At 45.6% G+C, this 25,884-nt stretch overlaps 1 protein-coding gene across 6 annotated transcripts in view; it reads left to right on the forward strand.

Annotated features, from left to right (window-relative positions):
• The first annotated feature begins 16,540 nt into the window (after positions 1 to 16,540).
• RCOR3 (REST corepressor 3) overlaps positions 16,541 to 25,884 on the forward strand; it is a 38,328-nt gene continuing 28,984 nt past the window's right edge. For 4 of the 6 annotated variants that reach the window (XM_080930452.1, XM_080930455.1, XM_080930454.1 and 1 more), the window contains exons 1-3: positions 16,541 to 16,809; positions 17,052 to 17,108; positions 24,451 to 24,528. In XM_080930452.1, coding sequence (XP_080786578.1) covers positions 16,650 to 16,809; positions 17,052 to 17,108; positions 24,451 to 24,528 — 295 coding nt within the window. In that variant the 5' untranslated portion in view covers positions 16,541 to 16,649. Of the gene's footprint in view, positions 16,810 to 17,051; positions 17,109 to 24,272; positions 24,364 to 24,450; positions 24,529 to 24,907; positions 25,087 to 25,884 lie in introns of those variants that run through there. The other 2 variants (XM_080930453.1, XM_080930457.1) reach the window with 2 other exon arrangements.

Below are 25,884 nucleotides of genomic sequence, written 5' to 3' on the forward strand. Positions count from 1 at the left end.
CAGCTACTCAGAACCATTTGTATCCGATACTTTTCGTTTCTATGACCCAGTGTGAGACAGAACAACTCAGGGAACAGAGGCTGTTTTAGCCTACAACTTTAGACCGTCCTATCCCCGTGTGCTTGGGTAGAAAACTATGGCAAACATGGGTAGAGATAGCTGTTCATATATCCTGCCCGACAGGAAGCAGAGAAAGTTGTAGCAAATGAAAAGTGACTGCCACAAACCATAATTACCAGGATACACCCCAATAAGTCCTCCCACCAGACCCTGCCTCCAGCCTTTCGCCACCTCCTAACATTATCTCATACTGAAGGCCCACCAAAGAGTGTCCATCCATCACACCAGAGGGCTCACTCCTGCCTCTCCTCATTTTTGAGATCTGGTCTTACTATGTGGTCCTGGATACTCTGGAACTCATGAATACAGCGGTATTCAGATACTATCCTTCCCAAAGAACCCGGTTTTCAATTAATTTCAGTCTTGTCCCAGTCACTTGGGTGTGCTACTCAGGCCCATTTACCAAGTCAATTGCAAAGCTACTAGCTTTGTGTGGGGCCTGGAATAGGAAACGTTTCTTCAACAAGTCCAGGCTGCTGTGCAGGCTGCTCTATGACCTGGACTATACGATCCAGCAAACCTGATGGTGCTTGAGGTGTCGGTGACAGATAGATGCTGTTTGGAGTCTCTGGCAGCCCCTGTAGGTGAATCACAGAAGAGACCTTTGGGATTTTGGAGCAAAGCTCTACCATCATCTGCAGACAACTATTCTCCCTTTGCAAAACAGCTCTTAGCCTTCAATTGGACCTTAGTAGAAACGGAATGTTTGACAAAGAGACACCAAGTCACCATGCGACCTGAACTGCCCATCATGAGCTGGGTGCTATCAGACCCTTCAAGTCATAAAGTAGGACGTGCACAGCAGCAGTCTATTATCAAATGGAAGTGGTACGTATGTGATTGGGCCCAAGCAGGTCCTGAAGGCACAAACAAGTTACATGAAGTTGCTTAAATGCCTATGGGTTCTACTCCTGTTACAATGCCATCTACTGCCAAGCATACACCTATAGCTTCCTGGGGTGTTCCCTATGACTGAAGAAGAGAAAACTAGGACCTGGTTTACTGACGGCTCTGTACGTTATGCAGGCACCACCCAGAAGTGGACAGCCGCAGCATTACAACCCCTCTCTGGGACAACCTGAAAGAAACAGGTGAAGGAAAATCATCACAGAGGGCAGAACTTCAGACAGTACATATCGTATTACAGTTTGTTTTGAAAGAAGAAATGGCCAGTTCTACAATTGTTCACTGACTCATGGCTGTAGCCAATGGACTGGCTGGATGATCAGGGACTTGGAAAGATCATGATTGGAAAATTGGTGAGAAAGACATCTGGGGAAGAAGTATGTGGACAGATCTCTCCAAATGGGCAAAGGATGTGAAGATATTTGTGTCCCATGTAGATGCTCACCAAAAGGTGACTTCAGCTGAGGAGTTCAGTAATCAAGTGATTAAGATGATCCATTCTGTGGACAGCCTCTTTCCCCAGCCATCCCTGTCATTGCTCAATGGGCCCACGAACAAAGTGGCCATGGTGGCCGAGATGGAGGTTATGCTTGGGCTCAACAACACGGACTTCCACTCACCAAGGCTGACCTGGCTACAGCTACAGCTGAATGCCAGATCTGCCAACATCAGAGACCAACACTGAGCCCCAGATATGGCACCATTCCTCGAGGTGACCAGCCAGCAACCTGGTGGCAGTTTGACTACATTGGACCACTTCCTCCATGGAAAGGACAACATTTTGTTCTTACTGGAGCAGATACTTATTCTGGTTATAGATTTGCCTTTTCTGCATGAAATGCTTCTGCCAAAAACCAACAACTGTGGACTTACAGAATGCCTTATCCATCGTCATGGTATTCCACACAGTATTGCTTTTGACCAAGAAACTCATTTCACAGCCAGAGAAGTGCGACAGTGGGCCCACAACCACGGAATCCACTGGTCTTACCATGTTCGCCATTATCCCGAAGCTGCTGATCTGATAGAAAGATGGAGTGGCCTTTTGAAGACACAGTTACAGTGCCAATTAGGTGGTATCAGCATGGAGGGCTGGGGCAGAGTTCTTCAGAAGGCAGCTTTGAATTAGTGTCCAATATACGGTACAGTTTCTCCCATAGCCAGGATCCATGGGTCCAGGAATCAAGGGGTGGAAAAGGGAATAGTTCGACTCACTGTCACTCCTAGTGACCCTATAGGAAAATTTTTGCTTCCTGTCCCCACAACTCCAGGTTTTGTTGGCCTAGAACTTTTGGTTCCAGGGGAGTGCTCCTACCAGGAGTCACAACAAACATTCCATTGTACCAGAAGCTCAGACTTCCCTCTGGTCATTTGGGGCTTCTAATGCCCTCAAACCAACAGGCTAAGAAAGGAATAACAGTGTTAGGAGGAGTGACAGATCCAGATACCATGGAGAAATTGGATTGCCTTCCACAATGGAGGTAAGAAGGATTATGTCTGGAATACAAGAGATCCCTTAGGGTGTCTCTTAGTACTACCATGTCCTGTGATTAAAGTCAATGGGAAACTACAACAGCCTGATCCAAGCAGGATGTCAAAGGACACAGAACCATCAGGAGTGAAGGCATGGGTCAGTTCTCCAGGAAAAGAACCAAGACCTGCTGAGGTGCTTGCAGAGGGTAAAGGAAGTACAGAATGGGTAGTAGAGGAAGGTAGTTATAAATACCAGCTAAAACCGCATAACCAGTTGCAGAAATGAGGATTATAAAGTAATAGGAATGTTTGCCTTATTTTGTTAAGGACAGATTTGTCTTTCTTCTAATCCTTTTAACATCTATTGGTATTTAAGTTCAGATACTAAAGGAATGTTCCCAATGGGGCACTGACCAATTGTAATTTGCAAATGCGCTTGCGATTGTACCAGGAATAGTTATATCATGTTAGGTGTATTCATGACCTTGTCATTGTTTCATGTGGACGTGAGATATTATTTGTGTCAAGTTGACAAGGGGTGGATTGTAGTGGCTATTCCTGGTTGTCAGCTTGACAATATCTGGAAAGAACTACAATCCAGAGTAGGAAGGCTCACCTGTGATCCTGATCTTGAGGCTGGGAGATACAAGTTTCTGACCTGGATCTTGGCGTGGAGATCTTGAGGCATAGTGGCTATGAATTCCAGGACACTAAGGCAAGGAGATCTCTGAGCTCAAGGTCATTTGGGACAAAGCAAGTCCCAGATCCAGGTGTGATGGTGCACACCTTTAATCTGGGCCACACCTTCTGTTGGAGAACTACATAAGGACACTGGAAGAAGGAGGGCTCTCTGTTTTCCTGCTTGCCTCATGGGACTGAGCAGCAGCTGAATCCTTGGACTTCTATTCATAGCTGCTGCTGACCATTGTTGTAGAGTTGGACTACAGACTGTAAGTCACCATCAAGTTCCCTAATATATAGAGATTACCCATAAGTTCTGTGACTCTAGAGAACCCTAATATAAGTTTCTTTTTTGTAAATTTTTTATTAACAATTCTTGAAAAAAAATTTTCTTAATTATTTTATGTATATGAGTACTCTGTAGCTGTCTTCAGACACACCAGAAGAGGGCATCAGATCCTATTACAGATGGTTGTGAGCCACCATGTGGTTGCTGGCAATTGAACTCAGGACCTCTGGAAGAGCAGTCAGTGCTCTTAACCACTGAACCATCTCTCCAGCCCCAAAATCTTTATATTGAATGTATTTTGGTCATACTCCCCCAACTCCTTCCAGATCCACCCTCATTCCATTTACCCAACTGTTTCTTAGAATATATTCTGATGATCATTCCCCTCCTCCAAATCCTCCCAGATCATCCTCTACCTACTTCTCCTCCTGCCCCCCTCTCTCTCAAAAAACAAACAAACAAACAAAACACAGAAACACACACATGGAAACCAAAATATGAAAGCAAAAGACTAATAAGACAAAAAGTGGTCAAACAAAGAAATTTGAGATAAAAAAAAAAATCTTCAAAAATATCTTTGAGTTCATTTTCTGTTGGCCACCTACTACTAAGGCATGAGGCTTACCCTCCATGGTCAATATGCCCAGTGAGACTCAGTGGGAAAGGAACAAAGGAAAAACAATCTGGGTCAAGGATTGGAGTTAGAAAGTTTACTTTTTAGGTACATTCAACAAATGGAGAAATGGAGAAAGCAGGACCCAGAGGAGAGGAAGCATACACGGGTGCCTTACTGAGCTTGCTGGGCAGAGCTGGCTGCCTCTTGGTGATGGGAACCAATGTCGCTGAATGAAGGTCCTCTGAAGCCCAGCAGAGCACAGCTGGGGCTGAATCCACTCCTACCATACAAGTGTGAGAAATGGTTTCCTCACTTCCTAATGAGAGCCCTGGGGACAGAGGTCGCCCATGCCTTTGCCAAGCTGGGCATCAGCCTGGAATGTCAAGTTTGCCAAGTGCAGTAACTCCAACATGGGCCCTTCCCCTCCCCTAATAGTCAGGACAGACACCTCTTACCTTTCTCCCTCTGACCCTTATATTTGTCGTTTTCCCAGAAAGATTGTTACATCCTCATCAGATGCAGGGAAGCTTAGCTGTAAGTTTCTGCTTTCAGCTTCTAGTTTGGGTGGGGAATAACTTTAGAAGGCACTGGCAGGGGGTTGGTGTTTCCTATTTTTTGTAGCTGGACCTAAGGGTCAAAGCACCTTTGAGAACAGTCAATTTTATCTCTCACACATGCTTTCTGGGGGTGATGTCACCGTCACATTGGTTCTGCCCAGACCTGCAGGGCAGTGAGTTCTTAGGACTGCAAGAAAGCATCTGGCAAAAAAGGCCACAAGGGAGCTCCAAGCCGACTCAGTGCAGAGGGTTGACCTTTTCTATCTCACACAGTAGTTCCAGTTTTAAAATTGGGGCAGCCTGCTGGAAGAGACTTATATATCTCCAATCTAACTATACAGCCTGAAGAGACAGCCCCATGTCTTCCTGAGGGGCACTGTACCCAGTGACAACAGGACAGAGGAGAGGGTCACAGAAATGAAGTGTGGGAAATGTCCTGGCAGAAAGAGTGGACAGGTTGGGAAGCATTAGACCTGAGCTTGCACATTACCTCACGGATGGCCTCTGAGTGGGAGGAGAAGCCGTCTGGTAGCAAAGTGTGTGAGCATGCGGCCTTTGGTGGGAGGTAAGGGGAAAGAATAGAACGGGCTAAGAAAATCTCCTATAAAGATCAAGGACAGGTGAGCCCTGAAGTTGGAGGCATGAGAAAAATCTGAAACATCCCTTGGTGAGGAAAAGAAACTAGTGAGTTTAAAAAGCAGTGAGCAGGTCTGGGAAGACTGGTCAACAGTTACTTTACCGTTCTTATGAAGGACCAGGGAACTATTCAAAACACCCATGTTGGATGGATCGCAGATGCCTACAACTCTAGCTCTAAGGGCTTTGATACCCTCTTCTGGCCTCGGTGGACACACACACACACACACACACACACACACACACCTGTTGCGGTAAAAAAAAAAAAAAAAAAAAAAAAAAAAAAAAAAAAAAGATCGGCTACCAGTTCCCACGCGTTCTCACTCCGCACTGGCCACAGAGAGGGATGCGTGCCCTCTGGCTGCTCTCAGTTCACATTGTCCCCTGTAGCCCAGTAAAACCAAAGCTCCAGAAACTTGTAATTTAGCAATTAGATTTATATATTAAATTCTCAATCCACAATACACCCACACAATAAATTCACTGCCAATTAATAAAGATAAACCGCCCACCTAGACAAGATAAAATTGACCTAGTTCACCAGATCTGAATCATCCTCCTCCATCTCCATCTTCCTTCTCTCCTCCTCTCTCCTTCCTAGACTTTTTCCCGCCTACCCTTCCTTCTCATCCAATGATAGGCTGGACCCACCTTGCTGCATAATGATATCATCATACACACACACACACACACACACACACACACACACACACACACACACACCCGCACGCACGCACTCGCAATGGCTGTTGGGAGGTTTGGAGGGGATGCAGAGGCAGTAGCAGTCTCGGTGTGCACAGCCCTATTCTCTGGAGCTGCACGGGGCAAGGTGCACATGCGCAGGACAGATAACAGTCCTTTTGCTGGTTGGTCTGTTCATCCTGGTCAGCCCACGTGGCTAATCTCCATTTCCACCTGTAAAGCGAGAAGAAGCGAGAGGGTGAGTGACTAGAAAGAATGGTCTCCTAAACTGACATCCCAGGACCATGCTCAGTTCTTTTGCCGAGACTGCCAAAGGTCATTCGCTGTTTTGCTCTTCGTCTTCGTCTCCCAGCTATCCCGAAGTTGTGATGAGTAAAGTTGTGAGAAAAAAATGACAAACTGAACTTAAAGCCTTGAGATTTGATGGACTTGGTGTGTGCTTATTGCCTTTCAAACCCGAGAGATTATAAACAAGTAAGAAAAACTGCAAGAACCAGCCGAGACTTTGCTGCCTTATTAATAAATAAAGACAGAAGCTGGAGAGATGCCCAGTGATTAAAAGCACTTCCTGCTCTTGAAGAGGATGTGAGTTCAGTTCCCAGCACCCACATGGCAGCTCACAAACACCTGTGACTCTAGTGTCAAGGGATCTGTTGCTGTCTTCTGGCCTCCTCGGGAACATACATGGTGCACTTTTGGGCTAATACAAAGCTCAAGGTAAACTCACCTAGGAATGTGTGACATTCCTTTGATCTTAGTCATCCTGACAAGCCTCTAGAAACAGCGACCAGGGGGCTTAGCTTATTAAGCCTTGTTCAATCTCTTTGTCTTTGATCTAAGAACTGACCCTATTCTCAGCAAGTACCTAGAATGGTATAAAAGCAGACTGGAGAGAAAAATAAACCCACTTCAGCCTCAGCACTAGCTGGAGTCATGCTATTACGTTGTCTAATTGTCTTTTTCTATCCTCACTCCTCCTTGTTGACTGACTGAACTGGCTTAATTTTATATAAGGGGAATTAAACATTGAGAATGAGGTAGACAAGCTCACTAACCAACATGTCTTAGGGTTTCCATTTCTGTGGAGAGACACCACTACCAAGATAACTCTTATAAAGGACAAATTTAGTTGGGGCTGGCTTATAGTTTCGGAGGTTCATTCCAATATCATCTTGGCAGGAAGCATGACAGCCTGCAGGCAGACATGATGCTGAAGAAGGAGCTGAGAGTTCTACTTCCTAATCCAAAGGCAGCCAGACATGCTCTCTGTTGGAGCATAGCACCTCAAAGCTCGCCCCTACCGTGACTCACTTCCTCCAACAAGGCCACACCTCCTAATGGCACCACTTCCCATGGGTCAAGTATATTCAAACCACCACAGAACTTAAGGTCTAAAAGACAGCTTTCAATTTAAAGTAACAATGGTTAGAATTTTTAAACATTTAATTGATATTAGCAGTCGTGTGTATAGTTCTAGTGTCTTCTATTCCATCTGGGATCTGAAATTTCTTTCTGTATTTGTATAAGGACACAATTATGTTTAAGATAGCTGCCCCTTGCAGCAATACATCCAACTGTTCCACATGCTTTCTCCAGTCTTCTCTCCTACAAAGGCGCTACTAGCTACAAGAGGGAGGCAAGCCCTTTTGGCCCTGCATTCACATAGTGCCAAATCCTTCCCCCTGGTGTCTGGGAATCAAACAGGCAACCTGAGTGCAGGCAGTAAGTGTAGTACAGGCCAACTTATCAAGCACACATGCTGTCTCATGGTATGGGACCTCTGGAAACCTTTAGGAGGGGGTACTGGAAGCTGTCTCTTCTGAACCTCCCTTTATTAATATAAAGCTCTCCCTCAAGCTAAAAGATGGAAAGGTAATTTCTCATTTCCTGGAGGAGGAAAGGAGGACGCAGAGAAGGATCGGCTGCAATGTTCCTGGCTTGGCACTAAGAGGCTGTGGTCAGTTTTATGTGTCTCTTTCGCTGTGCACAAGATCACATCATCCTGAGAGTGTGAGTGTGGTCTGGATGACATTAGCATTTGGGGCAGCAAGCTGAGTGAGCTGACTGGCCTTCGCTAAGAAGACAGGCTCATCTAGAGGTTGAAGGTCTCACTAGAACAAAACAGCCATTCCTCCTCCCAGTAAGAGAATGCTTCACGGTCAAAGAGACGCCACTTAAACCAACACCCTGGCTCTTCCTGTCTCAAACTGGCCAGTCTTCAGAGTGTTACAACACCATTTAGCTCTGGTGGTTCTCGGGCATCCAGAGTCGAGCAGGAGCTGCATCGGCAGCTTACCTGAGCCGTGTTCAGCTTGAAGACGGAGGAACTTTCCAGTCTCCAAAAGAAGTCAGTTTCTAACAGTATACACACCCTATTGGTCTGTTACTCCGGGAAGTCAAGACCAAGTCAAAGGTGAAAATAACTCTGTTCTCATACATATCTGCTAATTTTGGAAAACTGAATTATAATCACTGTTTTCTAACTGGACTCTAAATTGAAATTGACCTAAATTTAAAATAAATTGTAGGGCTGGAGAGATGGCTCAGGGGTTAAGAGCACTGACTGCTCTTCCAGAGGTCCTGAGTTCAATTCCCAGCAACCACATGGTGGCTCACAACCATCTGTAATGGAATCTGATGCCCTCTTCTGGTGTGTCTGAGGACAGCTATAGTGTGCTCACATAAAATAAATAAATAAATTTAACAAATAAATAAATTGTAGACTCTGTGATGAGTCACCAAGTCCTCTCTTCATAATTTCTGCAACTTTTCTGTTTGGTAATTTTTATAACCAAATATTTGGGAAAATAAATATTTTTTAAATGCACTGATTGGAGGGGGAAAATACTATACTAAGTAAGGAAAATATTTCAAAGTAAATAGAAGAAAGCAGTAAACTGTATTGTGCACAGCAGCTTGAATCTGAATGACCCTCAAAGGCTCACATGGCTTGCCAAACTGTAACACTATTCGGAAAGGATAAAACCTACAGGAGGCAGGGCCTATACCTTCTATAGCCATTATGACTTCCAGTGGAGGGATGGAGCCATCAAACCACCCATTAAAACTTTCCACCCAAAATTTATCCTGCCTACAAGATGTTCATGGATAAATATTCAGCAGAGACTAAGGGAACAGCCAACCCATGACTGCCCCAACCTGAGGCTCATTGCACTTGAGAGAGCCAACCCCTGCCACTGTCAACCCCAACCTCTGATACTCTGCTACGCTTGCAGCCTAGCACAAATGTCTCCTGAAGTGGAACCTTCTAGTTCTTTGGAAAGTTAGTTATTAAAAGTAGGTTGCAAAAGAAAAAAAAATGCCTATAGTCACCTGAGAGGCTTCATCCTGTGGTGGATAAAAACAGTTGCAGGGACCAACAGCCAAATACCAGACAGAACTTGGGGAGTTGTGTGGAAGAGCAGAAGATAGTATTGAATGAGTTTTGGGGTAGGGAGGAGTCAGAGGCACTGGAAGAAAACCTACAGTCAACCAACCTGAGCCCATGGGGGCTCACAGAGAATGAATCACCAAAGAGTGTGCCCAGGCCGGACCCCCACATATTTATAGTAGATGTTCAGCTTAGTCTTCATATGGGTCCCCTAAGGGTTGGAGCCCAGGTTGTCTCTGACTCTGTTCTGTACCACTGGATCCCATTCCCCTACCTGGACTGCCTGGTTGGACCTCATGGGGAAAGGATGGAATTGGATGTTCCAGGGTGGGATGGTATCCAAGGTACTCAGAGAAGGGGAGGCAGTAATGAGGGAAGGGATTTCTGAGGATGGGACTAGAAGGAGGCTGTGACTGGGCTGTAAAATGAATAATTAAATAATGAAAAAAAAACACAAGGAGGTGGGGTCTCAAAGGAAGAATCCATGTCACTGAGAGGACACACACCCAAAGGAGATACTGGTAATCCTGTCTCTTTCTTACTCTCTTTTGCTTCATAGCCATGATAAGGGAGCAGCTTGCTCTGTCACTCCATCGAAATGTTTGCCCTGTCACAGGTCCAAAAGCAGCAAGTTCCTAGGAACTAAAACCTATAAGCAAAAACAAAGCTTTTTTTCTTAAACCTAATTTGCCCAGGCATTTTGTCATTGCAATAAAACCTAACACATGAGAATTTTCAGTAAAGGCTGGAAAGAGATGGCTCAGTGATTAAGAGCACTAACTGTCCTTCCAGAGGACCCAGGTTCAAGTCCCAGCAACCACATAGTGTCTTCATAGTCCAGTTCCAGGGGGCCTGACTTGGGCACTAGTCCAACGAATGCACGTGTATATACACACACAAATTTTAAAAATAAGTTTATTTCAAATGCTCCAAGGAATAAAGGAGAGTAAGTGTCTTGGGTTTTACTGCTATAAAGATATACCATGACCACAGCAACTCTTAGGAAGAAAAGCATTTAATTGGGGCTGAGTTCGTTTCAGAGGTTTAGTGTAGATTGTCCTAAAGCTGTTTGTATCTTAATGCTAATTCCACTTCCCCAAGAAGGGCTGCCTAGTTACATACTCAGGACTTCATCAAAACCTTCCCATTTTAATTAGTAAAATAAAGGCGAGAGTCGGTGATTGGGCAAGGGAAGGGAGGTGAAGAGATAGAGGGTCAGAGGTCAGAGGACAGGAGAGGACTGAGAAAGTTCCAAGATGGAGGTCGAGAAGATCCAGGTGGACTTAATTGGCTTTAGGTAGCTATGACATTTAAGGATTTTATAGGTCTAGTATCTCATATAGAAGGGCAGTTTGTATCATTGTCTATTTGATGTAATCTTATTGTGTAAAGGGTTTGTGGATTGAGAGTTTGGTATATAAACTTGTATGAAAAGCTATCGGGCCTTAGAGTTGTGTTTGTGTTGGGATTTGGGGTAAAGAAACACCCTGGGACGGAGGCAATAGGGCAGGCGGTGTAAACTGCCAGGAAAGAGAGTCGTGTGAATGGAGTGAGACTGTGGGGGCCGCTCGGACCGAACAACAGAGTCTGCACTCGGCTCTGTACTAGAAGCGGACCCTCGGAGTAAGACCTCAGGGCCGATAAAGAGATTAGCATTTTTGTTTTTTAATATTTACTACAACAGTTTAGTCCATTATCATCCTGGCAGAAAGCACGGCGGTGTGCAGGCAGACATGATGCTGGAGAGAGAGTTCTATATCACAATCTGCAGACCTCAGGCAAAGAATGCCAAGCTGGGCTTGGTGTGGCTTGACAAGCATCTGAGACCTCAAAGCCTGCACACCTCCTCCAACGAAGCCACACCCACTATTGTACCATTGCCTGTGGGAGCCATTTTTATTCAAAACACCACAGTAAGGTATGGGATTTTCTATGATTATGTTCCTCTCAGAATCCGGCTTTAAACCTGACAAGCTCTCCTTTCATCACTGGCGGGTGGTACCATCGGGAAGACCTTACTGTCACCTGCAAACTTATTTGTAGACATCTCCCTCTCAGTTTTCCCTCGCCTTAGCGATGAGCTACCTACCCTGCTTTTCAAGACCAATTCAATGACCATAACCCGATGCCCTTCACTTTTCAATCTTGCTCCATCTGATCTGTTTTTCTTACTGCTTCCCCACAAAATTTAGGAACTAAGAATCGTTCCTGAAGTATGGCTTTCATCTCAAATAGACAAGAAAGTCATACTGTGATTGTTAATGGTGAGTGGCTGAAAGACAAAGCTCAATACCAGGATTTGTCTCTCTTAACTGCAGACATGATGTGCCCAGCGACCTCAATCTCCTGCCTTGCCATGCTATTCCTGTTATAGGAACTTTTAATGTAGACTAAAGGCATGTTATGATATGACCATGAGCCTATGGGTTAGAGAATATGGTGGTTTGGACAGAAAATGTCCCATAGGCTAATATTTGAACACTTGGTCCCTGGGTGATGGTGGCCCTGTTGGTGCGGCCTTCACAAGGAACTATGTCACTGAGAGCAGACTGGGAGTGGTTAGAGCCTTGCTCTACTCTCAGTTTATTTTCTGCTTTGTACTTATTAAAGATGTGATCTCTTCCTCCTGCTAGACTCCATGCCTGCCCCTTGCTGCCATGCCTCCACCCTACCATAAATGAGTCTATTCCCAGTGGAGCCATAAGTCAGCATAAACAACCCACTCTCTCAACTTGCCTTGGGCAATAGTGTTTTATCAAACTAGCAGAAAACTAACACACTTACACACGGTGGGCCGCATCCTCCACCTCTGAGCTAAGGCAGACCCTTCCTTTCCAAGTTGCTTAAGTCGGGATTATTGTCATGGCAGTGAGAAAAGCAACCAATACAGAAATTGTACTGAGAAGTGAAATCACTCCCATGAGAAACCCAATCACATGATTCATGACCCTCTGAAATGGGTCTTTGGGAGGAACGTGAAAGAGCTTGGAGCTATGAGCTACTGATACCCTAAGCAGAGCTTACAGAGAGGGAGAGAAGATTAATATATCAACATAAAAATAAGCTCAGGCTACTCTAGATATATTAATAGCATGATGGAAGATATCTGAGAAATAACCACCTAGCTAGGTATGTCAGCCAATCACAGGTCAGCCCTGTGACAGCCAATATGCCGGTCAACTGAGTTCAGGCCAACTGACCGTAACCAACAGTTAGGTTGAAATGAGCACATTCTGGAAAGCTCAAACTGTTCTGAATCTCCACTTGTTATATCGGCACTGGGTTGTCAGCACACAGTGTGTTGAGTTACAAAAGATTTGAAAGCTATTAGCCAAAGCTCCACGGTTCTTCCTCTTGTTTTGTGAGGATGAAAGTTGCTGAGAAGGCTGCTCGTGATGGTAGACAATGCAGTGTCTTCCATGTTGCTGTAATGAAACACCATGACCAAAAAGCAAGTTGGGGAAGAAAGGGTTTATTCAACTTACATTTCCATATTACTGTTCATTATTGAAGGAAGTCAAGACAGGAACTCAGACAAGTCAGGGTCCTGGTGGCAGGAACTGATGCAGAAGCCATGGAAGAATGCTGCTTACTGACTTGCTCAGCCTACTTTTTTATGCAACCCAGAACCTCCAGTTCATCGATGGCACAACACACAGTGGGCTGGGCCCTCCCCCTTTGATCACTAATTGAGAAAATACAGTACAGCTGGATTTCATGGAGGCATTTCCTCAACCGAGGCACCTTTCTTATCTGATAACTCTAGCTTGGGTCAAGTTGACACACAAAACCAGCCAGTGCATGCAGCTATACAGGAAGTTGAAAGAGGAGGTAAGAGAGGTGCATGAGACTGGGGGTTGACTCTCAGCAAGGCAAAAAAAAAAAAAAAAAAAAAACTTTCTGCTAAGAGAAAAAAAAAGGGAAGGCTGTGGCATGCATCCCAAGTTCTGAGAGCCACAAATTCAGCCTGGGTTGAAACAAAAGAATAGTTTTTCTGATAAACCAAAATTAATGGAATAAAATCAAGACACCTCAGAGAGTCCTGTACGAGGACATGGGCAATGGTGGTGTCTGCATGTGTGCTCAGAGGTCACAGTTGGAAGCAGTTCATTATAAACCTTCATGCATACTGAGGTCTCCAGAGAAACCATTTCTTAATGTTACAGTGCCATCTCTTTGGTTTCTTCTAGAGGAGCTGACTAAATCTCCCTAGCAGAAACTGTCCTTGCTGGAAAGACATTCATTAGACTCAGGAAGCTCAGTGGTTCTCAACCTTCCTGATGTTTTGACCCTTTGATACAGTTACATATTATAGTGACCTCCAGTCATGAAATTATTTCTTTGCTACTTCCTAACTGTAATTTTGCTACTGTTATAAGTTGTAATGTAAATGGTTTTTTGTTTGTTTGTTTGTTTTTGTTTTTTGAAGGTCTTAGGCAACTCCTGTAAAAGGGTTTGTTTAGTGACTCCACAGGGGTTGCAACCCACAGGTTGAAAACTGTTGCTCTAAATTCTTGGCAGTCCTTAACCTCTACATTTTTCTTAGGCTCAGCTAGCCAACTTATACACAAGCTGCTGGGTTTTGTTAAGGTTAGAATAAATCCATGGATCCCTACGAGGGAGTCTGGTGACTGTGTGAGCATTCAGTTGTTCTTCTCTCTCTCAACAGCATTATTTCCCCAGAGTCCTTGAGTGTCTTTTCCAAGACTCATTGCTAAATATAAGGTAAATCATCCCAAAAGATAGTTGATCTTGATCCACTGGCCTTCTAAATGTTGTCCTATTTGAAGCAAAGGTCTCTCCTGCATCCTTACTTCTGGAGGTGACATGAGGTTCAGGAGAAGCCCAGGCAACGCACAACAGCTAACCCCCATCTCTGCCGTGTTTTCGGTCTTTGTAACTCTGAGAAAACATTAGAACTGGGAGGGGATTTAAATCCGCAACAGACCAGTAACCCTCACCCATCTCAGGGGACATTATTAACCCTTAAAGCTCTCGTCTCCAGTCAGGGGCTTTCCTACTTAGAAGTAGACATTCTTCCAGATTTTCTACCTCGGGCTTTCTGTTCTGTAATGTCTTTATCTGGGGCGAGACCGCTGTAAGATCCATTACTGTCATCCTTCTCAATCAGGCAAGTGTAGAATGCTTTCTTTTTCTTAAAAGACAAAACAGAAATTTGTTTTACACACACACACACACACACACACACACACACACACACACACACACCTTCACCCCAAATTCCTTCCCCAAAAGTGAATGCAGTCTGTGGTGTGAATATGTCAGTAGAACCATTTTAATCAAAATAGTCACAAAGGCCATTGAAACTTCATAATGGTTTGATCCCTAATCTATATGCAGATACCCCTCTACAGAAAAGTGAATGAGCAATGGTTCAGAGTTGAAAAGTATATTTATTAAGAAGCATCTGTTCTGTTTTGTTTTTTCTTGAATTTTCTTTTCATAGGCTCTAGCTTTTTTTCCAGGACCAAAGGAGCTGATGTTATAGAGCTGAGATGGGTCGTGTTCATTAGGAGTGGGAAAGTAAAAACCAAAATATCAATGTACAATTCTCAATGGAAAAGTTAACAGTCCATGGCAATTGCTATCCATTTCATTTGTCCATAACATTTCTCCTTGCAGAAAATAAAAATCATGGAATTAAAATATTCTTCAGCCAGGCTGGAGAGACGGCTCAGCGGTTAAGAGCACTGACTGCTCTTCCAGAGGTCCTGAGCTCAAATTCCAGCAACCACATGGTGGCTCACAACCATCTGTACTGGGATCCGATGCCCTCGTCTGGTGTGTCTGAAAACCAGAAGGGACAGTCTACTCACATGCATAAAATAAATAAATCTAAAAAAATGTTTTTCAGCAATGTGTTTTTTAAAAGGAACAGATGCTGGGTGTGGTGGCGCAGCCCTTTAATCCCAGCGCTCAGGAGGCAGAGGCAGGCAGATCTCAGTGAGCGCGCCGGGACAGCCAGAGGTACACAAACAAACCCTGTCTCAAAAAAGGGGGAGAGGGAAGTTTGAATTGTGGTTCAATAATTAACGGACACATATTGGGACTAAAAATTAACTATTTCCAGTGCCAGTACCGGTTTCTGCACCTGGGCAAATACCCCCTCCTTTAGACAGATGACCTGCCTAATTCTCGTATCCCAGAGTTTCCTTGGATGAATTCTTGAGTAGATTTGTTATTTCTCAGTAACAGAACTCCCAAAAAACAGTTTTAACCTTCAAGGTATTTCTACTGTTACCCCCAAATTCTGCGGGGGACACGTCTGCATATTAAGCCCCCTCCCCTTTTCCCTCTGAGACACAAACAGTTCTCCCTGCCCACACATCCTAAGCAGATACCCTTAAATCTGGTGAAGAAGGCAGCCAGCCTCACCTCTGCCGCAGCACCTCTCTGCCCACCCTCGCAAGAACTGCTCCAAGCCACCACCCCAGGCTATGTCGATCCAGAAAGCACTCACCCGGGAAAGCAGAGTCCTGTTATTTATTTCCCCACTCATGGTGTTCGCTCCTCAGACAGCAAAAGAGAAGGAGCCAAGGGAAACACTGCCCCCTCAGTCCCTCTCGGGCCTCACTGCAGAGAGGAGCTGCCTTTAGGTCTTTAGGGCCGGTGTCCACGGGAGTGAACCAAGCCGGCCTCCAACCCCGAGGATCCAGCTCCTACCCCAGGGCGCACCTCGGGGAAGCAGCTCCGATCTGAGGCCGCCATTCCCGGCCCCGGTCACCGGAGCAGCTCGGATCCGAGGCCGCCATTCCCGGCCCGGGTCACCGGAGCAGCTCCGGTCCAAGGCCGCCGTCCCCGCCACTCCTCGCCCGAGCAGCTCCGGCCTCGCGGCCCGGCCTCCGCAGGCCAAGTTCCTTCTGCTGAGACAGGGCAGAGTCCGTCTCCTCGCCCTCCGTGCCGCCCCGGCCCTCTGTCCCTCCGCCTCCGTGCACCCCGGGAGCCGGCCGGCCAGGGACACGCGGGGTCCCGGCCCTCTCGCTCTCCGCCCCGCGGCCGGAGCCTCCCGAGGGCGGAGTGATCCCGGCTGCCCAGTGAGGAGCGCGCGGCCACGAGGGGCGCTCGGCCGGGTGGCGCCGGGTGGCGGGGGAGGGGAGGGAGGCGGGGCCGGGACCGGCTGGTGTGGGGCGACTGCGCTACGGCCCGACCGGGGCGGTGATGGCGGCTCCATATTAACACCTCCTCCTCCTCCTCCGCGCTCCCGCCCGCCAGCCGTCTCCCCCTTCCCTGACGCCACCTCTCTCCCCCTCCTCTACCATGCCCGGCATGATGGAGAAAGGCCCCGAGTTACTGGGGAAGAGCCGATCGGCCAACGGCGGCGCCAAGAGCCCGGCGGGCGGCGGCGGCTCCTCGGCCAACGGCGGGCTGCACTTCTCGGAGCCCGAGAGCGGCTGCAGCAGCGACGACGAGCACGGGGGTACCTCGCCGCGCTCCCCGCCCCGCCCGCCCGGCCCCCTCCCCGCGCCCTCCTCCCCTCGGAGCCGAGCCTCGGCCGCCGGAACTCCCGGTGCCGCCGCAGCCCGCGACCCGCGCCTCCCCGCCCCCACCCGGCCACGGCCTCGCCCGCGCTCCCGCGGCTGGAGAGCCTCTGCCTTGCCCTTCCCCGCTCCTCTCCTTATTTATTACCATTTTACCATAGATCTTGGCATTGCTTTGCAGATGTTGGGATGAGAGTCGGAGCTGAATACCAAGCTCGGATCCCTGAATTCGATCCAGGTAGATATATTTGCACACAGGAAAACCCCGTCTCTCTCTCTCTCTCTCTCTCTCTCTCTCTCTCTCTCTCTCTCTCTCTCTCTCTCTCTCTCTCTCTCTCTCTCTCTCCCTCCCTCCCTCCCCCCCCCCGGGCTTGCTCTGGGGCGGCCGGCGTCGGCATCGGGGAAGGAGGGGGGGACTTACGGGGTGCGAGTGAGGGGAGCACCGGGAGAGGCCGGGGCAGGGCAGGGCAGGGCATCGAGGGAGGGGAGGCTGGCAGGCTCGGCTGGGCAGTAGTGACACAGGGCGTGGGGGTAAATGTGTGCATGGCAAGGTGAACATGGTTCCCTCCCGCGGCACTTGCACGCTGCTGGCATCGCACTGAGGTCGCGGGTCCGAGGCCCGGGGGCTGCATAACCCAGGGCTGCAGGAGAGGGCGTGCGATCTGTGTGTGCACGAACCTACCCCAGGTCAGATGCCACACCGACCCGCCCTGGGAACGCGGGGCTCGGCCAGACTCCGCAGGGCAATGCTTGGCAACGGGCTGCTGTCATCCGCCCGGACCAAGGGCGAGCCCTGCGACCCCCCGCGCACTCGGGATTCTGGTTTTTCTTTCTGTCGAGGCGGTGTGTGGACCTGGGCGGGGAAACGCCCGTGCCCGACACCGCCCCTCTCTCCCCCGCGCGCCGACCGGCCCGGGAAGCCAGACCACAGGACAGCGGCGGCGGCTGCCAAGGAGACATTTTCTCCGGAACAGCCAGGTTCCAGCGCCCTCCGCCAGCGCAGCTTGCGGGCTCCCTCTCTACTTTTCTCCAAACAGGATCCCCGGCCGTCACGGGATGTGAGGCTGCTCGGGGATTGGGCGAGAGTTCCGCATATGGAGGCGCCCTTGCTGGAGCCTCTGGGCCTGGAGTGCTCGGCTGCTCTGACCCAGCCAGACTCGCCACTGGGTGGGCTCTGCCCTTCTCTGCCTGAACCTCCCTCCCACTTTTCCTGCAGACAGTTTTTGTCTCCAGCCCATTCTTAACAGCGTGGCCAGAGTGAGACGCTCGAGTTGTAGTTAGCTATGCAGAGGGCTCACTCGTAATATCACATGGAAAACAGTCATGTCTGTTTAGTTTAGGTATGCCAGAGGGGCTTCCGTCCTTCTCTCCATTGGGACACTGCAATATATGATATTTACCAAGTAGGTAGTAGCCCCTCTCTGGAGGGAGAAGTTTAAAGTGTGATTAGGACAGTTTCCGTCAGTACGTGTGGTACCAGAGTGCTCATCAGATTTGGGGGTTACCTTCAAAGTGACACAGCTGTTGGGATATTTTTTGGAAGACTATTGGGGCGCGCCATGGTGGGCTTCCAGTATTGTTACTTTTTCTTGTTGGCATAGCTAGCTCGTAGGTGGGTTCCTTCACATTAAGGATATGCTTGGGGGCTTAGTTTGACACTTCGGAAAGAAGACACGTTCATTTGAGGATAAGGCTGAATTTAATTCTCAGCTCTCTTGTTTTTTTGTCCCCTGAGCAAGTCACCGGCCTTCTCCGAGCTTCAGTTTTGCTAGCTGTAAAAAGCTCTTGCATGGAATTCTTGCCAGGATTAAATGACTAGGCATATGGCAGTTACTCAGTAAAGATTAGATTTCATAATTATGAAGAAGGATCTGGAGCTCTCATTGCTACTCATTTTTTTCTCTAATATTGGTGAAGTCATTTCCAGATGGAACTCGGCAGCAGAATTATGTCATAAGCACACCTATCTTTTTGCCCCATTAGATCTCCTAGTTATATGCAGTTGGTTAGGAACTTGTGTGTGTTTTAGTGACAAAGTATTTGCCATATTTGAATATAATTTGTGCAACAATTTTAAACTAGGGAAAAATAGAAAAACTAAGGAAAACCTATATAGGTGGTCTTGGGTGATGTTGTTTGAATTAACCAACCTAACTGCTTATTTTGATCAGTTTTGCTTGTTCCAGCTACACAGAACATTTGTGAGAGGTGATAAACCGCCAATAAGTATCACTGGCTTTGAATTAGAACTTCCGGCTTCTTTACTCTTGACTGTCATCAGTAGAACAGGGCTAAACCTCACACGACTTGATGTGCTTCTGCGGACGGTGTAGTCCAGGGATACAGTTAAAGCATTTGCCAGTCATGTGAATCATTGAGGTATTGTTCTCAGGGAAACACTGTGGCTTGTGCCTGTTGCTGCTGGTGTGGTGCTAGTCTTCAGGGGGTTTTATTTCATATTGAGTTGGTATAATTAGATGAAAATTTAAGCATTACTTGGGGAAAGATAATAGAAGAAAAGGGAAACTTATTAGCTAATAATAGGAATTGAGGAAAAACAAGCTTTCCTTTTCTTCTTCATAACCCTTCCTCCAATCCACCCCCCTTTTTGTTTTGTTTTCGAGACAAGGTCTTTCTACATAGTCTTGCCTGTCCTGGAACTCACTAGGTAGACTAGCCTGACCTTGAACTCAGATCCACCTGCCTCTGCCTCCTGAGTGCTAGGGTTAAAGATTTGCACCCCCTACACACCCCATTCCTAATAAAGCACTATTTGTATGGGAAATGTTCACTGTAGTCTTAGATATAAGGCACTTAGAATATAAATTCCTTAGGTCCCAAGACTATTGTGAGAATGCAGAGAAAGCAAGAGTTTTTAGAAGAGACGGTAATGTTGATGGTGGGAATTACACACCTAGAGAATGACTTACTGTTAGGTCTCAGAAACCCAGGACAAATGGCTAACCATTATCAAGCTGGTAAAGGGTTGGGGTTCTCGAAACTTGGACCTTAGAGGCCACCATAAGTGGCCATAGAGTGTCTTTACAGTTTACTCACTGGATTTCTGGTTCTCGTCTTCCAGTTGTAAAGCAGTTTGTGGGTTGGGGGCTGTTTACCTTAAATGCCCATGCTAATGTCTAAATGGTTTACCAACTGGATTTCTAATGGCTATCTCTCACTTGTTAATCAGTTGTTAACTAGTTCTGAAGATTGTCAGTTGTAAATGGTTTGTTAAGGAGTTCTTGAATCTGCTGCCCAACTGTGCTCACCCTCCCTTCCGCACCCCCCCCCCAACTATGCTGACCGGCCCTTCTGCACTCCCCCCAGATAGCTTTTATTGGTGACCACGTGCCTTCCAGCCTCTCTGGTACCTTTAGTTACCTCTGATGAACTACCTGACTTCTTCAGACTTGTTTTCTTGTTCATAAAAGGGAGATATTGTTAAGAACATCACAGGTTAAGTGAAAAATATGTGTGAAGCAGTGATTTGTAGACCCTTAAAAGAAGTTTGAAGAGACAAAATTGACATATTTTAAAGCTGACATTTCTTATTTGTTGCTTAGTTAAATAAGTGATAAAAAATGTAACCTTTGGTGTATTAAAATATTAACACTTTGAAATAAAAATTATCTTCCTTATTTTAAATTTATCTATTTATATATAAACATTAATGTGATAGTATCCATTTTATAAAATACATGGATATTATTGTTTTGGTCTTTGAACTCCTTTTTTGCGCACATTCCCCACAAAATCTTCCATAATATATTTGTATACTTAAAAGTGCTTTGTTGTGGACTGGGGAGATAGATCAGTGGATAAGAACACTTGCTACAATGGCAAGGAGACTGAGTCTGAATCACCAACGTCTACATAAAACTCAGGCCTGGCTGCAGATGCCTTTAACCCCAGCCGTGAGAGGTGGAGAGAGGCAGATCCCAGGAGCTCCCTGGCCAGCCAGTCCAGTGAGAAACTCTGTCTCAAGGCAATGAGGGAGAAAGTGATAGAGGAAGACATGGATGTCCTCCTGATGTCTTTTTCCTCTGGCCTTCACAGGGGCACATGCACCCTGACGCACATGTACACACACACACACACACACACACACACACACACGCTTCACTGACATCTCTACTTTTCGTAGATCCAGCTTAGCACAGGACATAGTGAACATGAAGTCCTGAGTATGATGTCTCTGGCCTCATGGTTAAAGCTGTGGTAGTTGGGGTCTGCTCAACAGAGGAGAACTTTATTGAGAAGCTGGAACCCCTGGAGATTTAAAGTTTTTAGGCAATGTTCTCTGTAAGATAACAGGAGAGGACATTCACTGTTGATGATGACTAGAATGTCTTTGTTCCAGTACCTTTCTCAGGGACACAGGTTCCCCAGGCAGGGCTGAGTGGAGCAGTATGAAAGTTCACGATGCTACTCAGACTGGCGTGCAGTTTAAACATCCTTGTTTCTGACCATTTAGTATTTTCCAATTGATCACTGGAGGTAATACCCCAGATGCTGGGGAGACTACAGTGTAGGTCTCAGATGAGTTTTCAGGCAGACTATATTAAGAAAGAAAACTTCTGACAACCCAGTCTATTAAAACTTATAAGGCTGGAGAGAAGCTCAGTAGACAGCTAACCCCAGAAAAGCAGGTGTATGGTGCATGCCAATCTTTGGAAGGTGAAAGCAATTTGCCATTGGCCAGCCAGCCTGGGTGAAGCACCGAGTTCTAGGTTCAGTAAAGGGCGGGAGGGGGCGTAATAGGTGGGGTGGTGATCCCTTTGATACCAGCAATGGCAGGTGAATCTCTTATTAGTTTGAGGCCAACCTGGTCTACATAATGATAGTTCCAGTATACCTAGGGCTACATGGAGAGACCAGGTCTCAACAAACCAAATTAAACTACAGGAGTAGGACAAGTAGAAGAAGATGCCCTATGTCGAACCGTGAGCATTACATGATGTATATATACACATACAGGTACATGCACGTGCACATACATGCATATACCACACACAATGGATTCAGGCTTCTATGTCACGAGGGAAGCCATTACCCCCATTCGAAGATACTTTACTAATAATATAATTTAGGACCTAGTTTATACGTAGTTTTTAAGTGGTTAAAGCATCTTAGTCTCGGGATCTAAATTCTTAGTATGTTTGTTGACAACGTCCTGGCTTTTAATGTCTCGGTGTTTCTAATGAGTCTTTAAAAGTTACAGATTGCTGGTTTTGCACTTTGTCCTTGAATCCTACCTCATCCCTCCCACCTTGCATCTTAATGGTTGCTCGTCCTGCATGTGTACATGATCAACTTCTCAACTTCATTCTTGAAAGGCACTGAAGTAGTTACACCATCTCTGTTCTTATAGATGAGAGAAACTGAGGCAGAAGGTGGTATCTTCAAGGTGGCACACTTGCCATGGCTAGGAGTCTGAAACTATACTCTCACGCGGTATCCTAAAGTAACTCTTTCCTGTAAACATTTTTTCCCAGGGCCTAGTTGATGTGTAACTGAAAGGGCAGGGGTCTATAATTAGGAAAAGAGCATTGTGAAAAGCCTAATTGAGCATTCTCTGTTTTAAGGCCACTTACATAAATACCTTTATCATCCCATAGTAGAGGAGCAGTTAGTGTCCTGGACTTTGACACTGGCTTCTGCCAGGTCAAATGGAGGAAAATAAAGACAAAAACCAATGCCTATTTAAGAGGAGATATGCAATGGTACACAGCAGACTTTTTGTGATTCAAGAATGATGTCCACGGGCCGAAGGGATGGCTCAGTGAAGACGGGAGGTTGCCACCAAGGCTGGGTTCTGTCCCTGGGACTCCTGCATGTACAAAACATACACTAACATGAAAATGTTCTTAAAGAACAGGGAGCAAGAAAGTACATGTCTTTGTCATGGAGTGCCATTAAATCCTAAGACTTAATAGGAGTTCTCGTTTGCTGTGTCGTGTTCTATTAAGAAGGATTTTAATAATCTTACTGCCACAGTTCATTGCGTAAAAAGAATCTATTCCTTGATAAATAACTGAAGTTAAGATCTTCACTTGAATCATTTGGTTTTCAAAGGTAAAGGCTTCTGACCAGCTTACATAGGACTCATTTCACTTCTGTTGAATAACTTGACTTTTGCCATTTATAAGGTGTTTCGTTTTGTCTTTACCCGACAGGCCCATGACTAAAAATTACATGTCTTAGTATTGAGAATGTTTTAGTGTTTTGGTCTGTTTGGGATTTTGTTTGCTTACTTGCTTAGTTGAAAGATTTTCACTCAACTCCTACTGCACAAGCCTGCTTCAAACATAGCTCTCTGCTCCCTGCTGACACTGAAGTGGAATTGTTCCAGCACAGGCCTTCATAACCTAGGCTGGCCTTGAACTCCCAACCCTCCTGCCTCTGCCTTCCAAACTATGGGACTACAGATACACACCAAGTTTTGTAGAACATCTCAATGTTTATTTCTGTTGGCTATATATTTTAATAAACTTCTGACTCTGATTTTTTTTTTTTTTTTTTTTTTTTTTTTTTTTTTGGGTAAAGATTTAAGTTTCCTTTTCTCACCTTTTTCTTATAACACAATACAAATGTTTTGCTTTAAACTTATTTTTGCAGTTGTGGTTTTCCTTTGCTTAAGATAACCTTCTATTCGGCATTCTTAATTTTTCAGATCACAAAACATAAGTTTAAAATTATTTTAGCTTCATATTTTATTAGTATGATTCTACCAACTAAAAATGTGTACTAAACATCTAATAGTAATATTTGATGCTTCTCCAAAAGTTAGGTATGAGTAATATTTAATTATTGACTCATAAGTAACTTCTCTGTGTGAAAATTGTAGTAAGGGATGTTCTCTATTCCAAATACCTTATAATAACCACAGTAACCTCCGAATTCTACTAAGATTTTATGTGACTGATTTGAAATTCTGACTGCTGGCGGTAAGTAACGTCGGTTGTTTTAAAACATGTTGGCTTAATATGTTGCTAGTTTTAACTAACTTGTAGCTAAGGATTGGGTGGAAGCCAGAAAAGTCTCCTGTGTAATAAAGTGTCTACAGGCCTGTAGTCACCCAGGTCTCCTGTGTCCAGGCTGTCTCAGCTTTTATTAGTGAATCTTGATGTCATGGACTTTATAACACGAGAAATACACAGGAAAGGACAGTGTTCTTCGAGATTTAACCAGATCATATGAACAAGAAATTGTGTTAACGTGTATGCTGTTGAAAGCTGGCAGACTTAGGTATAAGACAAAATACAAGCCATGAAGGGAGACCCTGGCAGTTGTGGCCCACGAACACAAAGAGCGAAGCACAGGTGAGGTGGGTGTGCTGTGGGGTCAGTTTTGGATGGTGACCCCTAAGCAGCAGGCAGGTGACACGAGTGTGTTTCAGGAAGTCTTTCCGGGGGTAGCAGAGCGTTTGCTACAATGTTTCCTTCATTTCGCTTAAGTCTTCGGCGATGTGCTTTCCCCTGTGTTCTTTGCAGGTATTGTACTGAAACAAAAGTTTGCTTATGTTTAGTTGAAATATATGTAAGAGGCTATCCTATTCAAAATAATTAATTTTTCCTCAGGTGCTACCAAGTACACAGATAAAGACAATGGAGGCATGCTTGTGTGGTCTCCTTATCACAGTATCCCAGATGCCAAATGTAAGTTTTTTTTCTGAGATCGAATGTTAACATCAGTAGAGAATCGGCCTGTTCAAAAAATGTAATTTGCATTTGTCTTTTAGTCTTTTAGGTTCGCTTAAGAACTGAATTGCCTTTGTTTTCTTTTGTTTTTAATGGAAACCTTCGCTGTATTAGAATGTTTTTTTCCTTTTGGAAGATAGTGGATGTGATCATTTCAGTTTGTGTCAGGCCCATGAAGAATGCAAAACCCTAGGATCTGCTGGTTCTGGTGCTTAAATCCTCAAGCAGGGGAGGGAATTACTATGTAGACATCTGCACAGGCTTTTCCTCAGTCTATGGAGCAGTAAGAGAAATGCCGCCAGACTCCAGAGAGCCCACTCTCATTCCCATTTTAAAGAGGAAAGGTGAGAGAGCTGACTTCAGCAGCCTTCAGGCCATCTGGTGCTCTCCATTTCTGGACGGAGACCTTCTGGATCCTTGACCATGCACTTCTTGAATCATGGTGTGGCTTTAGACTTCAGTGTGATGTAGCGGACCCGAATCCTTTGCGGCACATCAGATATAGGAAACATACAGGTAACAACGCTAAGACCCCCCACCCCTCCATTCAGCTATCAAGTTTCTTAAATAACAACAGCAGCTACACTGAGCAGTCATTCTAGCAGACATAAAATAAGGTTTTCTTTAACAGTATTTCCTAGTGTCTTATGAACTCATGTCTTGTTATGATTTATTTAGTCTTGAGAAAAATAGCCATGTCCTATCTATCCTGTGCATAGAGTCTAATCATGCCAATCAATACAGTCAAGAGCTAAAACCTGGAAAGTGATATGCGCCTGCATCCCTAGTAATCTTCCTAACGTAAAGGCTTTCACGCACTAGGTAAAGCTTCACCCACTTAAAAGCTAGGGATCTCGTGTCCTGGAGGCATTCAGTAAGAAATAATGTACCTGGAGCCTGAAAGAGATCCGGCTTTCCCAGGTTTGCTCATGTTATATACAGAGGTTTTCAATCATAAAATGAGCACCAGAGCATTGTGGAATTTTGATCTTTAATACAATGGTGCATTTTTAACGAAGTGAAAAACAAAATGCAGAAAGGTAACATGCCTGTTAGAGTGGTGTCTGTGGGGCTGTCCACCATAGGTTGATGTCCACGTGGGCTGTCCAAAGCAGGTCTGAAGTAGTGATCAACCTTGGTTTTGTTGTGTTAGAGTTTCTTAGGAATTTTTCTCTTCAAAGTGTTGGTGTCTAATCTGACCCCATCTTAGAGATAATGCCTGTACATCTTCCTAAAGCTTCTGTCATGGTTCTAATGCCCAGCCAGAGTTGAGACCACTTCTGTTCAATTGGGATTTCTTAACTTGCTATCTGA

The sequence above is a fragment of the Micromys minutus genome (assembly GCF_963924665.1).
Source record: "Micromys minutus genome assembly, chromosome: 1".
Classification (NCBI taxonomy): Eukaryota; Metazoa; Chordata; class Mammalia; order Rodentia; family Muridae; genus Micromys; species Micromys minutus.